Below are 21,621 nucleotides of genomic sequence, written 5' to 3' on the forward strand. Positions count from 1 at the left end.
ACCAAAATCTATTTAAGCCTCTTGTTGCTGCAGTGAAAATAGACTAATATACCCATTAGCAGATTTTAAAGCTGAAAAGAGTTACAGTAAATACAGGTTCTTTCTTATTATCATCTCTTATTAACCATAGCATGGGTTTTCCCATTCCAGTCTCCTAAAAATCATGAATACCGGTATACTAACATCATTTCAGCAACTAAAATGCAAGATCCTGGTTTTATTTTTAATTTATTTTTTTTCTTTTACCCTGGTTTCTTGAATACTTTGAACCTTTGGTTTAAAATGTTTGAGTGCAACATTTACTGCTTCAGACCTTTGTTCTACCCTTTAAAAGCCATTACCCTTACAGTGATTTTTTTTGTTTGTTTTTTTTCCCCAGGGTGACCAGATGCAGGTCATGCCTATACCAAGTGTATGTATTTTTATCCCTTTTTCTTTTAATAATTTTCATAACTTTTGCTTTGATTCATCTTATGTTGCAGTCTTAACAGGTCTGTTTTGTGTTGCATGTTAATAAAATGATTTTATGTTCTGTCTGTAATGTAGACTTGGAGATGAATTGAACTGCATGTGTTGTACAGGGACTAAAAGAAGAGCTTGGGTTTTATATGGGTTTTGTATTGGATCTCAGTTAAATTCATTTCTGGATTTTTTGTCATTTTGAAAATGCCTGAAGTAGCATGAAAGTTGTAGTTGCTTATTTTAAAAGGTGACTTATCAGCACTATGTGAGAGACAGTTACAAAAACCTTTCCCTCTGATTTTTCCTTGTATTCCAGTTGAAGAGTTAGAAACTGCATGATTTGTTTGAAACAAGCCAATTTAGGAAAACAAAGGGTATACTGACCATAGCTGTATTACTGCACTCTTTGAAGATGATGCTCTCAATATCTGCTGCTTTATGGGCTTTAATATTTCTGCTTATCTTCCTTGGATTAAACTTGGAATGCTGTTTGGCATCTGAATTATTTTCCAAAACTAAATAAAAGGAAAGAAAAAAAGTTCTTCAAGCTGAGGCTTTGAATTTAATTAAGTTTAACCTTTTTTGGTCAAAAAGCTGCTCTTTTTTTTTTTACTTTGGGGTTTTGTTTTGGTTTGTTTTTTTTTTTAATTCTTCTTTTTTGATCTCCTTTGCTGTTTATAATACTACATTATTGCAGAATTTTCCAGGAAATAGCAGTGCTAATGTGTGGAGTTACTGACACAGGCCACTGTCCTAAGATTAGTTAGCTCTAAAGACGTGACTATTCCCCAAGACACCTTTTTTTTTCTCTTTCTCCTTCCTTCTCGTGTAACATTACAAGGCCTCCCATAAGAGCCCTGTCTGTGCTGCAGTGCAGTAGTGTCAGGAGCTCACTAAAACTGTGTGGATCACGTCCCTCCTTCACTGCTTTTCCTTTGATTTAAGGACTGTTATTAATTAGTCTTTATTACTTACATATTATTTCTAATATGAAATTATTTCTAGTACAGCTCATGCATATGTTTACATACATATGTGTATGTATATGCACACATGTACATGCATATACAATTTGTATGTATGCAAGTTTGGGAATAGGAAACTATGGATGTAGGAAAATACTGATTTCTAAATTACTTCTCCTTTCACGTCACATTCTGTTTGGTGACTGTAGTTGCTCTACTAGTAGTTCTTTGAATATAAACCATATTACAGCTGTGTTCTGACCTGGCTAAGAGTAAGTGTAGATATTAAAGAAATAAGAATTGAAACACAACAAAATTTTGAAATGAGAAATGAGCACAGCTTTTGTCAAGTACAAACATGAAATGAGACACTTCTCCAGAACACTTGTCTTTGTGCTGTTAAAGCAGTGCTCTGTTAGATTCTGTTAGTGGTAGGAAAATGAACAGTACAAGCGGTTTCTTCTATTCTGTTTTTTTAGTGCAACTGTTACTTTGCTGACCTGTATTCCCAGCACCCTAATAAGGCAGTCATGCCATAGAGCTCTCAGTGAGCAGGTGACTTTAAATGCACTCATTCCTCTTCTCCAGTGCTATCTGATGCCTTCTTCCAGCAGAACATGAAAGTGTTGTCAAGCAACCGTCACCTGCATGCAGTTGTTTGACATTTACTGTCCGAGCATCAGAGTCTTTCTGGCTGTCAAACAGAAGCCAGCGAGCATTAGCATGTAATAGTCTAAATAAAGATAGAAGTGAGCTGCATACAGAGGAAGTGGTAGGAACAAAGATTGTATTAGAAAAATGCCTAAAACTAAAGCAGTCCTCTTTGCCAGTCTCACAAGAGCTGTTTGTCCTGAGTGCTGCAGCCCAGAGGTTCACTCTGAGAAAACTCTTAGTCATGTGTTTAAGATCCATTAAGGCATAAATTCTTGATGCTCTGCTGCACAGAGAAATAGGATATTTGAACTGTATGTATTGTACATACTAGGAGAAATATTTTCTAAAAGGTTTGTTACAGTTAAGTTAGATGTTTACTTTTCATAGAGCTCATTGCAAGTATGATCCCTTCAAATGTTTAGATAATTCCTTAGCGACTCTGAAAAGAGCATTGCCCACTCATTAAACTTTCAAGTTGAAGCTTCCAGTCAAAATACAAGGTTTACATGCATGTATAAAATCTGTCAGCCTGCTGGAGTCACACGTTTGAAAACTTCCATTGCTTTATGTACATATATGTGAATTAGTGAAGTATATCTGCTGCTCAGTCATGTTTTTCCTATATTAGTTGCATTTAATTTAAAAACTTGAATTAATATGAATTTTCAATTGGTTATTGATAGAGATAACTGCTAAACCAGCATCATTCCAGCTTCTGCTTAGGTTCTTCAGAAAACAAACTGTCTGACTATTGGGTTTTGGTTCTTTTTTCTAAAGATGAATTTTATCCTTTTTGTATCTTGTATTCTGAAACTGTTTTCAGATAAGGCATAGATTAAACAGCAGCATAATTGATTTATTCCCTAATAATGCAAAGTGATTACTTTTTAGGGTTAAAATAAACACAAATTCTGAAAAAAAAAACCCCAAACTAATACCAGCTGACACAGTATGATAGACTTGACTTAAAAATATATGAAGGGTAGTTCAGGATGTTTGTGCCTTCATGGAGTATGGTAGAGAAATAAAAGCAGACCCATAGCAACTTCAACACCTGTTTTTATTCTTTTGAATGAAAAGGTAGATGGAAATACAAAGCCATACTCGGGAACCTTCAGTGAGTTGGAGTGTCCATTTCCTTTGTTCAGTTTAAAACTCTGGAACTGCGGAATGTACCAATATTGCTTCTCAAAGTTTACATAGAAGTTAAGTCTCAGCACTGGAATATTGGGGTTTTTTTCATTTGTCCTCACCTACACTTAGAAAATTTCTTGGTACAGCTTTTTCTAGAAGAAATTTTGTGAACTGCCCATTTTATAACAGGAACTAGCATCTTTTGGCAGCTGTTTAAGTGGGAATAATTTATCTTCTATTAGAGTATTTCTGTGCATAACTGTTGGGAGAAGCTGTCAGCTATGTAGAGTGCAACTGAAAGTGTGAATTGAAGGGAACATGAACAGCAAATTAATGTGCTGCACTTAGGCTAGACAACATTTCCAGTATACAAAGAAAGGGCTTATTAATTCTGACACTTGTCTCTGTGGGAAACACGGCCCTACAGGGAAGAAAGGTTATGATTGTTTTATACAGTACATTTCTGAAAGGTTTGTGTTGACCAGCTGTTTATGCTTCAACCAAAAGTCCTGTTTCTTGCCACCACCACCCCCTTTTTTTTTTTTTTTTCCTTAGGGAATATACTATTTCCACGAGACTGAAGCAGTGCAGCAGTCGTTTCACTACAAGGTCTGTTAAGCTGATCAGCCATGAGACCTGGCTGGAATGCATAAGTCCCAAACAGTGACCAGTTTTAAAAGCTTTAACTTGTATACAATTTATGTCTTGTTGGAATTGAAGACCAAGCTAGGACTTAACAGTACTGTGATAGCACGTGTTATTTCTCTGCTGAGTTCTGTGGAAGTCTGCAGTCTTTGGGAGAGTATTGCATATTAAATATGAGTTTCTGTTAGCCACAATTAAAATATTTCTTTTAATCATCCTAGGTATCTGTAAAGCTACTATGTTTAAAAAAGGAAGTTATCAAAGATCCATAACTATTTACTATTAACTGTGATGGAAAGCTGGTAATTGGAACTCTTCTTGGATATGTCTCCATTAGTGAGGAAATGAAAATACAAAATTGAGTAATGCTTGTTTCTCTCTGAAAGCTTTGATACTCTTAGCATGTGGAAATTGCTTTAGATCAGAAAGCTTGAACAGCAGAACAAATTAACTGATACCATAGGTGCAAATTGTTTTAAGTTCCTAAAGCCTCAAAATTGTCATCCTTGCTCCAAAGTCCTGCACTTTATGTTTAGCAGCCTCTTATATTGCTTTCAGCATCAATATAGTTTCCTTATCCCTTTTAGATTATCAGGGTGACAGATGTATTTTCGGAGTTGGGGGTAACAGAGATACAGGCTTTAAAATAGAATATTTATTTCTCCTTATCTTCAGATGTGCCAACTGTTGACCATGTGTCTTTGAAAACAGGATCAGATTGAATTCAAAAAGCCAAAGCTTTAAAAAGAAGTGGGAGACTTTCTCCAAGAGGAACCTTGAGGTGTAGTCTTTAGGTGAAGTTAGATCAATAGTTACACATTTTCTCCAAAAGCAGTACAGGAAAGGGAGAGAAACTCCAGCAGTACCCAGTGTTTCTGTGTAGATGCTGTGGGGAAGCTTGTTTCTCTCCCCGATGCTGCATTTCAGAAAACAGAGCTGTAGGTGGATGAACTTGATGAACATGGGCTGTTTCTCACCATGGAGTCATGGAATTCAGGTTCTCAGAGTTGAAGGTTCTCACATTTTGTAGTCCTTAGTATATGTCCAGCCTTTTGTTGGTAACAGGCATACTAGGTTCCGGATAAATAACAGATATCTGTGATAGAACAGTGTTCATATTTTTCATATGCATGTTTTTATATAGAGGAATATATTTTTCTATATATTTTCCATACCTACAGATATTTTCAGTTCGAAAAAAAAAATCACACAGCAGAAGAAATTGCTGGCTTTGAACTGTTTGTGCATGTTAATTTAGTCAACAATTCAAACTGGATACTAACAGTTTTAAGAGTAAAAAAATTAACTGAACTATTATTTTTTTTAAAAAAAGTACTCTTAAGGTTTCTTGGGATGTACCTACTTTTTTGTCATCTTTATAGACAAGAAATCAGTATCAGAACACAAGTTCTGAAGATTATTGTGTTTAAATGGGTTTGATATTTTCTTTCAATAAGCTTTTGATCTATTTAGGTTGCTGGTATGGATCCTTCTTATTATAAAAAATTGAGGTGGGATACCTGAATACCTTTGAAATACTTTTAAAATAGGAGTGAGAAACCAAAATGCTTTATATCTGGTCCTGGATTCAAAAAGCAGAGCTCAAGCAGTTATTGAAGTAATATGTATATGGGACGGTCTATAACTTAAAAAGGCTGTCCTATAAATTTCAGCCTGGGGAAGTTACTGTGATGGATGGATACTTTATAGGCATTAAGCAGAAGCTTTATTTTTTATTGAAGGTCGCTGTCAGATGCGTGCTGAGAGAAAATCCATTGACACAAGCAGCTTTTAAGCAAGGCAGTTTCCATTTTGTTACCTGAAGAAACTGTTGTTGATCTTAATTGTAAAAAATCTAAATCGATTTCAGTGAGCATTCCTAAAAAAATCTCCCAATAACTTATACTTTGGCTAAAGACTCTTCTGTTTAAGTCCAGTCTAATTTGTTAGTTCATTCAAGCAGGAGCTTACGCGGCATCATTGGCCAGTATCTATCAGCTTAAGAAATCAATCAGTGGTTAATAATCTCTCTGGTATTCTTGGGGGCTCAGATGGTATCTGACTCATCTGTTTGTCACCCGCTATCATTGAAGGGGTGGCCTCAGATCTCTGCAAACACCTCTACAAAAGGCTGCTGGGAAGAGCAAAACTGTGATAGACTCCTTACCAGAGAAGCATTGTCTGAACAGATTATAAGCTAGAAAAAAGAATGAAGTTAGAGTTCTGTATCCAATTCTTAATTAATTTAATTTGCTCTCAGTCTTGAGCTTCTACCTACTGGTAACTTTTCTATGAAGCTAGTAATTTTCCTTTATCAAACCCCCTTCCTTAAAGGAGTGGCCAGCAGCGTTTCCTCTGCAGATGGAAGCATTCTCTCCCATTTCTGTTATTTCAGGAAATACCCAGTACCAAAGTCTAAAGTAATATAACTGTATTACAAATGGAGATGTTAAAATGTGGAATGAGCAATCAGAAGAGTATGTGACTTTCTGCGTTGCTTTACAGAAAAATTGTCAATTTATGTAATTGGTACCAATTTATAGTGAGGGCAGCAAACAGTAGAAGAGCCTAGTTTGGGTTCTTTACTGCACTTGTAGTACCTTGATTGGAACATAATCCATATAAAAGCTGTTTGTCAGCACTCGCACAAGTGGTAAAAATGAGAGTGGAGACATGTCCTGGAAGATAAAATTAATCATGGCATCTTCCTTCAGGATTGGTTTCTCCACTTTAGCATCTTTCATGGCAGACAGAAACAAACATTTGTGTAAATGTCCATCAGTGTGGTATGGCTGGAAGTATCATTGACTGTGAATGGGTTGACAGCAGCAACCAAAAGTGAGGCAGTTAGGGAGAGGGACACTGGAAAAAGGTGTCATTGTACCAAATGTCTTGTTTTTCTTTGGGTTTTTTTAGCTGATGGTGGTGGTTTACCATGATAATTTCTAGTGCTTTGGATATCATACTAAACGAGTTTCATTTAAAAGAAGAAAGTAAAGTCTGAGTATTGCATGAGCCATTGATTTCCATACATGTACTTACTATGAGCCAAGAAATACATTTAACTTAGAGTTATGTATTTAAATTCCCAGTAAATACTAGAACAGTAATGTTGGCAGAGTGCCCCTTCAGTAGATGTTTTACTGTTTTTTGTTGTCTTTCTCTTTTCTTTTTGTTCTTAGCCACCAGCTAAATACCTCCTGCCAGAACTGACAGCATCAGACTATGGGAAGAAGTGTGTGGTCATTGATTTAGATGAAACTTTAGTGCACAGTTCATTTAAGGTAAGTAAATTCAAAAGTGATCTCTTGCAACTTGAATCTGTCAGTAAATGCCGTAGGAACTGTTAAGCCTCTTAACACATTAACCAGTCTTACAGGTTCTCCTAGGATGCCTGGTAGTGCTCGTTGTTATTTCTATGAATATTCATCCTAATTTAGCTGTAAGGGAGTAACACAGACATTACTATATACTTGATTCTGAGAAAGTCACACTGATTGCAGTAAGGCCTGGAATAGTTCTGCTTTTTACAGCTTTAAATGGTAACTGTTCCTGCAAGAACCTGTATTGTAACAGGTACAAAACTTGCTGCTCTGAAAACGCATCTTACTTTTGATGTTTAAATGATGTCATAATGTAGGAGAACAAAAACTCAGCACAGTTTCATGCTAGGTAGATACACCTCCACCTAGTAGATTTTGACACCAGTGATTGCTGTGCACTGTTGCTGGAGAAGATTGCTTTCCCTTTCAGGCTGCTGTTCCTATGGCAGTAAGTGTTTTTTAAGTATTTAGCTTTCACAACAGGAAAGCAATTAGCATTTAGCTGTTGCTGATGAGTCAGTCATCTTCTAGAAGCAACTTATATAATCCTTCAGATTTCAGCATGTGGTGGAAGTAGTGGTATTTTTCTATTGTTTAATTAAGGCTAAAATTAGAATAGGAGAATTCAGAAATACAAGTAACTTAAATTGTCTCAGAGTACTGGTGGCATTTCTGATTAGCAAATGTCAAGCATGATAAAGCATCTGCTAGTTTCATACTTTGAATGGAGAATTTATAAGAATCAGTAGTATATTTCCTTACTAGTAGCAAGCTAGAGTTACCACCAACTTAATTGTCTTCTAGTTTTGGTTGCACTCCATTTTTCACTGCTAGCATAAATTCAACATTTTAATCCTTCAATATTTAGTTGCCAGCATTTAAATATGCAAACCATAATTCATGTTGTGGTTAGAATTTGGCTACAGCCTGTCTTTGTTGACTTAAGGAAGACCTTATATGGGGATACCAGAACAAATATTTCTGTGCCTCAAACTGAAAGTAAGATTCTTCTCTATCTTCATTGTGACTGTTTGTATAGAACAATTTGTGGTGGTGTACAGCAACCTCTTAACCTCATTTCTAGATCCTTGTCTTCTATATGCAGACTGAGCTTGGACTAAAGAGTTTTTAGGGGTACTAGAAACACAGCTGGATTGGGAAGGGGAGGGACTGTGCTTTCCTAATAAAATAAGAGTCAAAAAGTAGGGAAGGAAAGCTGAATTTAAAAGTCTACGTTTACATGAAAATAATGAAGTATTAAGCTTGGTGTTAGCTGAAGTATAAAAGTAAAAGTTGCTTTCTGAATTTTGTGGGTAGCTTTGTACTGTAATTTTTCTGGGTTTTGAAACAAAATGAGATTCAGTTTAGGTGGCTTTTAATTTCTCTTTTTTTAACCATTTTAAAGAAGTACATGTTTAATGGTTGACAAAGTGTAAATCCTTTCTTGTGGGATTGAGGTTTGCCTTTATTGCAGAGTGCTTTCGTAATGGGCTCATTTTAATCATCCCATTTATTCAAATGATATTTAATGGGTATTTAAATGATGTTAAATAGATATTTAGGAAAAATCAAAAGATTGTTCTACTTAGTCTTGAACACTGAGTAATTTTTTGTGTTAGGGAAAAAGAAATGGTCCTTTTTTGTGCGAGTTAAACAGCATTAGGCAAATGTTGGAGTTTATGCAGTATGGCATTATCTTAATGTGTGAAGCCCAGTAATGGGAGTATGTAAGAGAAAACCAAGTGTCAGAGGATATAGCTTTAGTTATTTAGTGGCTGGCACTGTTGGCAATGCTGTTTGGATTTTGTTCCATAAAGGGAAATACTTCAACTGAAGTAAGTCCATTGTGGTCATCAAAAATGACAATGGGTTTCTAGAAGAGCAATGGTTTTAATACCTATATGCACACTGCTCTGCCTTGGATAATCAGTTTCTTTTTGCAGTTTCTTTCAGGTTCTTGTGGGTTGGGGTTTGGGTTGTTTTTTTTGCCCTCCACGAGAACATGCCTGCTCTCCCAGGCAGGTCCTTATTTAAAAGCTCTAAAAGCATACATATATTTGTGAATTTTAGTACTAAAGGCTTTATTTAAAACACCTGATATTTTAAAATTCATAATTCTGTTATGAAATAGGCTTCATATTTCAGATGCAGAATATTTTTTTGACGCAACCAGAGATGCAGAATATTTAAAGTGCTCTTTTATGAAAGCAGTAACATCTGAAGGAGGCTAATTCTTGTCTTTTTATGCCCCTGCATATTTGTGAAACTTTAAGGAGGTACTGGTCTTTCATGTTAAGTGCATATTAAAGGAATAAAGTTTGGAGTGCTTTGGCAAGAGTAAAAAAGGAATAGATAGACAGTGTAGTTATCATTCCCATCATAAAACGTTAATAGAGGCAAAATTCATAACTTACTGAATCAAGGAGATGTAAACACGGTTTTGTATAAAATGAATTAAACCACATGCAAGTCTGGAATGTAGTCATATTCAAAAGTGGCTGTTAAACTCTGAGAACATTTAAAACTGAAGGTTTTTATTAAATAGAAACTGTTCTAACTGTAGATTTTCAATGGGAAATACATTGTCTTCTTTCACGTTCTATCTCTGTGGTTCCCACTGTAGGCATGTACGTGCTTCACGTGTGCAACCCCAGAAACCTTTATCCAGCAAATTGCTGCAGAGTTTTCTCCTGTCTTCCCATCATGATGAAGTCCAGAGCCCCAGTCCATGCTCTCTTCCGTATGGCTTGTGCCAGCAAGAAAGCTACGTAGTACCTGAAGTACAAGTGGGGAAAACAAATAGGTAGTTGAGATTAGTTTGGTTAGTGTTAGAGTCTAAGGGCAAGTTTTATTTGTTAGCACAAATGAAGTTGTCTAAACAGAATGTGGTTTTCTCCAACACCTGGTTGGTGTTGCTCCTGTTAACTTTCAACAATTAGAAAGTTCACTAATAGCTGTAGTTTTTATCAGTGGACTTCAAAAACCTTAGCAACTTGCAGTGACCTATTCTTTTTCTGTTGCTACAGAATGTTAGAATGTTTATCTTGCTTGAGGGAGTCATGCATACGTAAATTCTTCAAGTGTGTGCAAGTCTCTTCAAAGTATGCACAGAACTGGCACCCACTTGAAAACTGGTGGCTGACTCTGACAGTTCATTTGGGTTTCTTTCATGATTCAGAACATTTTTGTGTACCTGTTCTGTGACTGTCAGAGATGATGCAGAGTATCTTCTGAGGGGCTTCATGTAGATAACAGAAGGGAGCCTACCCTCTGTCTTTTTCAGAAGCAGAAAGGAGGATATGTCTTGGAAATAGCTTGATGCCAGCTAAATAAAAAAATCTAGATTGTATCTGCATGTGTTTGGGGAATTCTTTAGATCATACTAGTGCAGTGGTCATTGACAGAATGGTGTTTTCCAGCCCCAGCTGCTCAAGCAGTGTGATTGCCAATACTGGTTGGTCAGGACAAGTAGATTCGGTGTAGCCTCTCATTTGCCCTCTGACACAGCACTTGCAGATGTCAAATCAAAGCATCCTCCTTCTTACCTTGCTACTGAGAGAAGGTGTTGCCTTCCATAGGAATCCTTATGGTCATTTTGTTTCTCTGCATTCTAAAGTGATTTTACTTGACCAACGGTTTTTCACAGTAAGTTTTAAGAAATAAGTTGTACTGAACAGGCTAGAGAAGTGAATTCAAAGACTGTGACAGACTGGACCTGCTCTTCCATTTTGAATTAAAAATGCAGTTTTACATGATTATTTTGATTAGTATAGCATGTTCTTGAGGGATCATGTCTTGAGAATCAGTTAACTGTACAACTTAAGGCTTGCTACAGTTCTTGATTCAAGTATAACCATTAGGTATTACTTTTATCACTGTCTTTACTTTCAATTAATTACTAATTGAAGTCCCAAAGTAAAATAAATGAAGCACATAGCTGATTTTTTTTGCCATCCGCCACACAGACCTGAGGGAAGAGTTAATGCAAATAGATGTTTTTCCTGGTAAATGCACTTGCTGGTAGAGTGGGGGCTATTCAAGCAGTAAAGTATATTACACTGTATGATGCCTCAAAATACGAGACAAGAGGGAAATTCAGTACTTGGTGAATACAGCTGTGTAAGCCTTCTGACTTGTGTGTAAAGGGTACACGCACATAGTGTATCTGTGTAATTGGTAATGCTTATTAACTTGTTCCTGAGAATTAAATACTCTTCTCTTTTACTCTCCCAAGGTTTTGTCTCTGATTATCTTGTTTTTAATGTTGATTTATTTCCTTGTAATTCTTTCTAGCCAATTAGCAATGCTGATTTCATCGTTCCTGTTGAAATTGATGGAACCATACATCAGGTGAGTGCCATTGTTCCTTTATCATTGTTCTAGTAGTGGAATTGTCCTCAGTGTCACAGAGGATTATCTTTCTCTGTTTGCTGCTTTACATTCAATAGCTTGTCCTTTTCTGAAATATAAAAGCTGTGTACCCTGGAATGCCTGTCATCCAGACAAGCATCGCTGTTTGATCAGGTGTGTAGTTTCTAACTACTAAACCTCAATTTTAACTTTTTCGAATTTCCAGAATATCTCTTTCAGGACTTTAATACTTGACTCTTGTAAGTTTTAAAACATTTTCAAACAGGAAATGATCGAAGGATGGGTTTTCAAACATTGCTGGGCCTAGAAAAAAACTAATAATACTGCCTTTCTCATTTCCCCCTACAGAGAAATGGGACATAAATTAGCTTTAATGTCAGTCATACAATTCATGTAATTCATATGGACAAAGCATTATAAAAGTATTAAGGAAGAACATACATTTCTTAGGATTTTGTGTCAGTCTTTAAATTCCATCCCTTTTATTCCTGTAAATAATTTAAAGTTCCTCTGGTAGGACTTTTTATACACTTCAGCATCTTTAAAAGCTCTGCACAATATTGTGAAGAGAGTAATTTTTGTCTTACCCTTTAAGGACTTCAGTTGAGACTTTGTGAAATGGTTTTCAGTAAATGCAAAACACCCATAATTTAAAAATCAGTCCCCTTTGTGTATCATGGCTTGGTATTTTTAATCAGTAGTCATTTCTGAAAACTTTGAATGGACTAAATTACAGTGCCACGCATTTTACTCTTCAGACAGACATTAAAGTTCTTGCTGGAGACTGGTTATACAGGTTAATGTGAAGCTGAGCCTTTCTGGTATATGAATCTTGTGAATTGTTTGAAACGTCTTCTGTTGGCTGTTGTAGGTTACAGATAATGTGGTTACTAAGTTGCGAATCTGCATGTGATTTAATGGAGATTTTAAATATTTTTTTAAAATACTGGTTTTTGTATGAATTACTTGAACAAATAGGTTCATATTTTGATCTTGGAACAATTGATACATCATAAAGATAGTTTATAGTTTTGTTTGATTTCCTGTTATGAGAGCTGCCCATGTAAGTGTCACTCTTAAAATAATTACTAAATGCCTGTCAGTGGACTGAAACATGTTTTAAAATTATAGTTGCTTTGACAGTTTTTACACTGTGTCTGGTTTATGTAGAAAAAAAATCAGTGTCTTGTGTACTTAAACCAGTAATTTTCACCAGAGCTGAATGCTTAAAACACATATATGATGTTTTGGGAAGTTTGTATTGTGATACTGTCGGTCCTCATTTGATGTAGGCCTTAGTTGTGATTGGTGCTGTAGTGCAGACATTTTCTCTCTTAAAACTGTCTGGAATGCTTTTGAAAGGGAATTAAATAGTTTTCCTAACAATTTTGCATGGCTTAGGGTTGCGATCATTCAGCTTGTCAAGGTTATGTATTTGCATCTTGAAACAAAACCCAATAAAAAGACTGGGCTTTACAGTCAAGTGCTTTAAAAGTCTGTTGCTTTTCCCTTCCCTACTGCAAACTTTGAGATTCTTCCCCAAACATAATGCAGCTAGACTCTCAAGATGCCTGCATATGGGGGGGGAGGAATTAAAAATGGTCAAAGGGAGCGGATTTGTGAATACCCTAAATGTGAAGAGGAGGCAGGATGCTCTTGATGGAGAAGGTCAAGTGAAGTTAGTCTCTGACTGTGCTTTGCTGGAGACTTCCTATGTAATTTTCAAGGAAATGCTAAATCACTTTGTCTTTCACGTTCTAAATCTCCAAAATAGGTAAATATCTTGGTTGCATCTGGGTGGTAGAAATGAAGTTAATTGTACGGAATTTGTGATCCTTCAAATAAAGATAATTTATATGGTATGCACAATAGGTGAAGTTTTGGATTCCTGTGTTTGTAGTACCTCTGCAGGCTAAGTAATGTGCTGTCATCCAGCAATCTTTTGATGCTTTTTTAACTGTGGCAATCTGAAGGGTGAAAGTGGATGTTCTGGCTTAGCCTGATGTGCATTAACACAGGCCAGAGAGCTTTGACAACTGGATCCCACTTGAAACCTGTAATTTTTTATTCACTTTAGGGCATAAAAAACCCAACACTAACAATCTTTATCTGGCAGAATGTCATATGTATAATGCTTGTCTATTTTCTTAAGCAGTTTATATACTCAAAAGGTTGTTCACTGGCATTGGGAAATACTTCCACCTGTTTACAGGGTATGTGAAATTTTGTGGGAGTGTACTATTCATAGTGTGTATCCCTTCTTGCTTTAACAGTAAGCCTGGTATCTTACCAAGCCAGGACATTGCCTGATAGACTGCTGTGGTACTTGAACTCTGCCTCAGACAGAACCCCATGGAAAACTAATGCAGAACACCATTTTGGAATTGTCCATTGAGAAAGAAATCTGAAATTGTATGAGATTCTTCAGATCTTCTATACCAGAAATAGAAAACATAGCAAAATCAGTTGCTGTATGCTTGAAAAAGTTCTGAGAAGATGAGCTAAAATAATTTATATAATGATTTTAGTTCATGGTAAATATTGCCATTTTTTGTTGTACAGCAGAGGCATTCAAAGGGCTATCTTTAGTCTGGGGAGCTTATTTTCCCTTATATCATTTGTAATCCATAGGTCAGAGTAACTCTTGTTCTTCTATAAGGTGGACAATTGAAATAATTGTCTTAAAGGGTGCTTGGATAAACCAGCTTCCCTACATTAAAAAAATGCTTTTGAGAACACCCCTTGTGTCTCTCCCATCTTTCTTTCTCTAGCTTAATTTACCTTGTCTTTAGAAATTATTTGTCATTTTATTTTACAAAGAAATAACTCATGTGTGGTGGCACCTCTCGTCTGTTATGGGGCTTCAGATGCCTGCAGAGACTGTGCCTGTCTACCCGTCTGCAGGGCAGCTAAAGTTACAGGAGATGAATCCCACGCTTTGTGTTGGAAATGATGGCACAGATATAAAAGGGCATTTCTAATGCAAGCTGACACTCCTCTGGCCAGTTCTCTCATTTCTCTTTGGGTTTGCTGAATAAAAGGAAATCAGAGCTGGTCCCCTGCTCAACCAAATTGTAAGTGAGAAACTGTGGGAAGTCCAGTGAAATGCGTTGCAACTGAGAGTGCTCTTTAGAGGAAACTTATTGAGGGTGAAAGCAGTGGCTGGAGAAAGATATTTAACCTGTTTGGTACCCTTGACATAACTTCTGTGAGAACACAGCCTCTCTTTTGCAGCATGCTTCCCATTTAACAAGTGCAGAGCAATCACAACCCCAGATTAGAGACCGTATGTTAAATATAGCATTAATCCCTAAGGAGTAGAGATTTGTGGAGTGTGGTTGTCCCTTGTCTTTTGTCCAAATTCACTTGCAATGCCTTTGTGCCTTGCTCTTGGTGACAGAGTGAAGACGGCAGCCTGGAAGAGTCTGATTTGGTGTTACTTGGAATTTCATTCTTGAGCATAATTTGTTTACTGAGTAAAGCTAAGTTTTAAGGTTTTGGTGCTCACTTTGGGTTTTTTTGTGGTTTTTCTTTTTAATTTCTTATTTTCAGTTGTTGAAAGTTAAAAGTTTGGTGTGTATACTTTGAATATAATGTACAAAATGTTTTTTATTGGTGGGGGAAAACACTGTTCAAATAATTAACTTCCTTTCTGTAAAGGACAGAATTGGTTGATTTCCTTACAGAAGGCTGTGGCCTGGTTCAAGTAATCCAGGATAGGCTGTATCCATTCTATCTGGCCTATTCTTGGTTACTTGCACTGGGAGGCAACCAAAACTGGGAACCAGAAAGACAAGGCTCAAGGACGCGTGTTAATTTCAGCTCGCTGTTAAGAAGATCACCTAACCCACAAAACAGGAGAGTCCAGGAGCTTGAGTTGTCATTGGCAGATTTGTCATTATTGAAGATTTTGTTATTGTAAAGCTGGTTTCAAAAGGCAATTCTCTGTGTCTGTATTAATTGATTAAAATCAAGCTGGGTTTCTCTTTCTGTTTTACAAATACAGTCTTTTTAGGTTAAGACTGCTTTGAGGTATAGAAAATGTATGTGGAAATACCAAATGCTTGAAAACAATTAAAGATAATTACTTGTGCTCTGCCATTAGCATCTCTTAAGTACAGAATCCTGTGAAAACATGCCTAATGCCTGATCTGTGCCTACATTTTAATAGCAGGGTATATTTTAAATCTATTTTTAAAAAAGATTGTATTCCTCTAAATCCTTACTGTGATAAGGAAGAAATTAGTGAGTGTATAATACAGGAAAAACTGGAGTTGGGTTTTTTTTTAATACCCTGAAGACAGTATATAAATCTCAGAAAAATGCCAGGAGCCAGTTAGTCTAGAGACTTAAACTGAAGCCATCAGGCAACGGAGGGAAAAGCCAAGCCACAAATAACCATGCAGCATTGAGATTCAAGTCCAGCCACTGACAAAGTAAAGGGGAAAAAATTCCAAGTGAGGAGGAAGAGGAGAAAAGAGCTGCACTGTCAGCTGAAGAAAGCTTTCTATGTGAAGTAAGCCAAAGAGATTTTGTAGCCCAGGATACCCGTACCCTTGCAGTTACTTCCAGGGTCTAAGTAGGACTTCTCAAAAAAACTTCAAGGAAAATAAAGGAGAATAACCAGAGTATTCAGATCTGTTGTTCTGGGGGGAAAAAAACCTGCAAATATTTGTATTTATAAGCCTACATAACCCCACTCCTGTCTGCAAGCCTGTGGTTAAAGGAGATCTTGGTTTGTAGCTGCTGGGTTGATATACTATATGCTCTCCTTATGGGGGAGGTGAGTTATGTTGCAAGCAGCAAAGTTCATATCCTTGGCTTGGAGTTTGTAATTACATTCCAAGTGGAAATACTTTACTGACAGAGGCATAGATAGGGATAGAAGTTAAAGAGGAGACTTTTTTTGCTGTGGCTATAAACACTAAGGTTTTAGAAGGGAAATTAATACTAAACTCCAGCACTTACTATCCAAGACTGACTTTTAAGACTCTGTGTCCCTTTTGTTCCCTAGAAAATAAGTATAAGGGTATAATTTAAGGCTAAAGACTTAAGTACTTCATTAGGAGCTGCAGAATTACAGAGCAGCTTGCATCCTGCTATCTTTCCTTTTATAACTGGCAGATAGGATAGTCTCTTTCCCAGATACCCAAATGCAGAGGGACTGCAATTGTCTTTCTACCTGTGTCTTTAACTTGAAGATGTAATTTGAAAAGGAAATGCTAGAGAATAACTTTGTGTAGTAAGATTTAAGTGAAAAATTAATTGCATTGTTATAGGAGAGGAAATAACTTGGTTTATGCCTAGTGAAATACAGGAAAGTGCTGTAATTATCTGGAAAGAGAGTGGTGTTGGAGTACATCTGTTAACTGTCTTTAATTGATAACATGTCACATTTATTTGATTGGTTAGGTGCTACGGTTGTTTAAAAAATACAAAATAAAACTTGGGTTATAAATTATCTGTATCAAAGTTTGAATGTATTGTTTGAATTTGAGGGGCCAGAAATACTTCATAGAAATAAACTTGAAGCAGATAAAGTCTTCATGCTGTGAGCTGTATGCTGCATAAAGTAAAAAAGTAATTAACATTTCTGCTTCCGTCATGAAGGTACAGCTCTATCATACATGCTTTTAATAAAACTTTGCTTTCAGAATGAGGCTTTCAGTTTCAATTTTGCAACTTCTTCTGCTAAAGGCTTTTATTGTTGCACTTCAGTTCAAGCTGGAATTTCCATATTTTTCTCCTTCAGGGTTTTTCTCTGGATCCCTTATGGTTTTTACCTCTTTATTAATATGAACCTAGTAAAACACATACAACTAATCTAATTCTACATGTGAAAGAAAGAAATTCCTGGAATTGCATCAGTCTTCAATTCTTCCTGAAGGCAGTTCCGTGCCAGGCTTCTCCGCTTGAAATTTCTAGTATTAAGGATTACTTGCCAAACAGAGAAGTTAAAATGCGGCTGGCGTTTTCTCCCAAACTTTTAATCCAACTGCAACAACATAGATAAATACTATTCAAGCAGGCTCCTCTCTTCAGCTCCCCGCTATATTGTGACCTATTTGTAAGCTTTCTGAGCAGCAGTTATCTTGGTATTTTCTGTGAACACAAATGATCCTGCTTGCTCTAAGAAGAGAGGCAAGGAGGCTCTAAAATCTATTAATCATGTTGTTGACAGTAGGCAGCCGAAAGCTGCCCGTATGGTTGTCAATGCAGAAAGGCAGTGTAGTGTTGCTGAAACCAAGCTGCTCCAGAGGGGAGAGATCCTGAGTATTTGCCGTCTTTCTGGCAAGGTTACAGTAGAAGATGCTGTAGACCTTTGCCACCAAGTTTTGAAGGCAGCATTTGCTAGAAGTTCTGCACGGTGCTGTGAGGGTTTTTGATGAAACCTCTCTGCAGAGCTGGTAACTGTGTAGTGAGATAGGGTGTTTGGCACCTGGAATGAGCAAAAAAAAGAGGAAGAATTAGTCACAAGAAGAAAACTGTGCCCTATTGTGCAGTTCCTCTCCTCATAGAGGTTTCATCTGATTTATTCCTTCTGTAAAGCTCTACAGGACTGAAGACACCAGCACCAAATTCATTTTGTTTGAGAGATCTGAATCCTTGTTTTTTGAGAAGCCCTACTGTCACTCTTTGCCTTTAATGAGATTTTTCAAGAAGCATCACTCCAGATGATGCACAGTATTTGCAATTGCATAATCAGCATGGGTCTTGGCAGCCCATGCATTCAAATTTCTCATTATTGGATATCTAGTTTTATCTTAAATACTTTTTTTTCTTTTCAGCATTTCTTTTGAACTGCTTCCATGTTGACTTTTGTTTCTTCAAGCGTTTGGATTATAGGAGTGTATTGTTTTGATTATTTTCTCTTTTCTTTCCTTTTACCTTAAGCACCATTTGACCTGAATAGTCGTTATCGTTCCAGGTTTACGTATTGAAACGACCACATGTGGATGAGTTTCTTCAGAGGATGGGAGAACTCTTTGAATGTGTACTCTTCACAGCCAGCCTAGCCAAGGTTTGTTCTGCTCTTCATCTTCTTAGCCCGTTCGGTGCTGATCAGCGGACTTCTGGTTGGGTTTTCTATGGATAATTATTTCCACAATTGGTACTATCTTAATTTTTCCCCTTCTTTTCTGCTTCTTTGTCTGACAGTGTGTACTTTGTCTGCTAGTGTGTGGGTAAGTGTTTCCATGGTAACCCCATCACATATGGGCTTGTCTCATAATGTAGCCTCCATGCATTGCTCATAATGCCAATATGAAAGGCTTACACAAGTTACCATGGTTATAGTGAGAAATTAGAACAAATAGCTTGCGAGTAAAGCACTATATTAAAGCTGGGCATGAAATAAAACACACTGTGTTTAATGCTACCTACATTATCAACCAATGATTCAGAAATTCACTGCATCTAAAAATTGGAACATGTTTTCATTCTGTCAAGGTGCAATTGCAATCTGGAGTTAGAAAATTAGACATTTTGCAAAGCTTGAATCATCAACAGGAATATTTTGTGCCCTCTGGTCTCCAGTAGCGGTAGTACCTCGTAGGTAGTTTCGTGGTAGACATGTCAGTAGTAGACATCTTAAATTCTTCACTTCTTGCAGTGTGTTGTATTTGTGGTGTCTTGTTTGTAAAATTGTATTGCTTATTTCTAAATAGTACTATAACACAGTAAGCTTTCACTTCAACCTAGTGTAGAGATGGTGGAAGGGGACAGGACCCTGTTTGATCTGCTTTAGTGCCCTCTTATCAGCGAATTCGTCCCTGCAATCTGTTTACCATGTTCTGTCACATTGTGAAAATCCTAAAATAGGGAATAATTTCGTACTGCAGTTACACGTCTGGCAGTTTTCATAGTCAAGAAAGATGACTGATTTTGACATCAATTTTGTTTCTCAGTTTAAAATATAAGAAAGCGGTAACTCCTATCCTGCACAAATAAGTTATAACTCCCATTTTCAAGTACATGGTTAGTTCACGTTCCAGTTTATTTGGATATTTTTCTTTGGGCAGTTTATATCAGGTGTTGGATTTGAAGCTGTGCCTCACTTAAAGTATCATCTTATGTATAAAATGAGAATTTCCAGCTATTGTACATAACTCTTTTTCCTAAGAATATCTTTGATCTTTTATGGCCCTATTACGTAGTTTGGTGATCTTAAGATTCTTACTGACTGAGTCGCTCCAAGGGTATTATTTGCTAAAGCTACATCAAGGTGAGATGCATTCATTGCAGTTTATCTTCAGAGGCACGTAGAAGTGAATTGATTCTGGAAATGGTTTCATATAATTTTTCTGTTAGCATTGGCTGATTTTATGGTAATGATAAGCAAGATCTTTGGATCCATCAACTTCTAGGTAACTCCTAGCATAACTATAAGGTGGCTCTAAGAACAAAACCCAATTGATAAATCACAGAAAGCATCAGAGTGCAAGTTAGCCTTCCATAGAAAGATAACAATCCTTCTTTTGCATTCTGTCTCTATTAATCGCTTCAGATTTGCAGGTATGTAAGTATTAACAAGGAGCAGGGAAGAAATTGAAGAAATAATGTTTTCTCTGAAATTGTGTCCCTTCTTTTGTATAGTTCTGTGCATTAGCCTTATCTGCACATTGCTAACTTCATGTTTCTAACTTCTGTTTTTAAGTATGCAGACCCAGTAGCTGACTTACTGGATCGCTGGGGTGTGTTCAGGGCAAGGCTCTTTAGAGAATCCTGTGTTTTTCACCGAGGAAATTATGTGAAGGATCTGAGTCGACTGGGACGTGAGCTGAGTAAAGTTATTATAGTAGATAATTCCCCTGCATCTTACATCTTCCATCCTGAAAATGCAGTAAGTATTCTTACTATTCGAGGTACTCAAGCATTACTTTATCTTTCTCATCCTTGCCCAGACTTCCTGATTCAGAAAATAGTCTTTCAGAATGCTAACATGTATTAGTTTCTGTATTTTCTTAGACTGCAGGTAGGTTCTGTGTTCACTGCCAAGTAGTAAAGGACTAGGGCAAACTGATCTTGACAGTGTGTCATATTCGTGACTGTTTGTCTGCTTTCAGTTTTAGCTATTGGCCTGAAGTCAATTTTTAGAAATACCAAGCAGCGTAGAACCTGAAAAACTAAAGTAGCTCTAAAAAGCGAAGCTGCCCTCCAGCATTATCTTTTGTTCCTTGGAATGGTAATTTCAGAAAGAATGGCTTTTGGTACTCCTTCTTTTTTCATTATGTGAAAGAAAACATTTTATTAGACAAGATAATTAATGCTTTACTGGTTACTATCTGAGTTCTGTATTCGTAGCTAAGGGGAATTAAAAAAATCAAGATCCCGGTGAGGTGTTATGCTTCTCTTTTAAGTATTTTTGTGATAAGTTGCTTCATGATTGGAAATGTTAGTCAACAAGTTCATCAAGTTTTAGGAATACAGATAAAAGGCAAGCAGAAGTACTTCAAGGGAGAATAATTTGGAGCCATGCACATTTTAACTGTGTTTCATATCAGCTCCACAAGCTGTGGTGGAATGGTCTGGCACTTGTTCCATCCACTGCTCCAGTCAGTACAGATGCTCACATCTGTTTTGTAGCTGCCAGCATACCAAGCTGGAACTCCCCTTAGATCTACTGACTTTTAAACAACCAGGCTGTGCAGTGTTTTCTTTGATGTTTCTGGGCTGCCTTTTCTGTGAACTGTAAAAATTAATGTAGGAAATTCTTATCAGGAACACCATGGTCCTGCCGCTCTGGGATAGCTTTTTTATTTTTAACATGAGCTATTTATCTTGCAGCAGTCAGTTTTTAAGATCAGATCCTAATACTGCGGTGCCTTAAGTGATCAGGTGAAAACACTTTTCTGGTTGGTGCCACACATGGCTTAAAGTTGTTATTTATAATAACCAGGAGCTGTAGCTGTAATTTATGTTCATGCTTAAAATTAAGAACCTGATCCAGACCATCACTTGCCATCTCAGAATTCAGTGCCAGGAAAGTAATGAGCTGTAGAAATCTGGGAGATGAAATTAAAGGCCTTATCAGAGTGATTCAATCGTGTATAGAAAAGTGCTGCTAG

At 36.8% G+C, this 21,621-nt stretch overlaps 1 protein-coding gene across 4 annotated transcripts in view; it reads left to right on the top strand.

Annotated features, from left to right (window-relative positions):
* The window catches only part of CTDSPL (CTD small phosphatase like), an 83,952-nt gene that overhangs the window by 55,034 nt on the left and 7,297 nt on the right, over positions 1 to 21,621 (top strand). Inside the window, exons 3-8 of one of the 4 annotated variants that reach the window (XM_013129290.3) lie at positions 380 to 412; positions 3,771 to 3,824; positions 7,043 to 7,144; positions 11,477 to 11,533; positions 18,483 to 18,575; positions 20,211 to 20,396. In XM_013129290.3, coding sequence (XP_012984744.1) covers positions 380 to 412; positions 3,771 to 3,824; positions 7,043 to 7,144; positions 11,477 to 11,533; positions 18,483 to 18,575; positions 20,211 to 20,396 — 525 coding nt within the window. The remainder of the gene's footprint in view (positions 1 to 379; positions 413 to 3,770; positions 3,825 to 7,042; positions 7,145 to 11,476; positions 11,534 to 18,482; positions 18,576 to 20,210; positions 20,397 to 21,621) is intronic. The other 3 variants (XM_031049759.2, XM_005150018.4, XM_005150019.4) reach the window with 3 other exon arrangements.

Source organism: Melopsittacus undulatus, chromosome 1, assembly GCF_012275295.1.
Source record: "Melopsittacus undulatus isolate bMelUnd1 chromosome 1, bMelUnd1.mat.Z, whole genome shotgun sequence".
NCBI classification, from domain to species: Eukaryota; Metazoa; Chordata; class Aves; order Psittaciformes; family Psittaculidae; genus Melopsittacus; species Melopsittacus undulatus.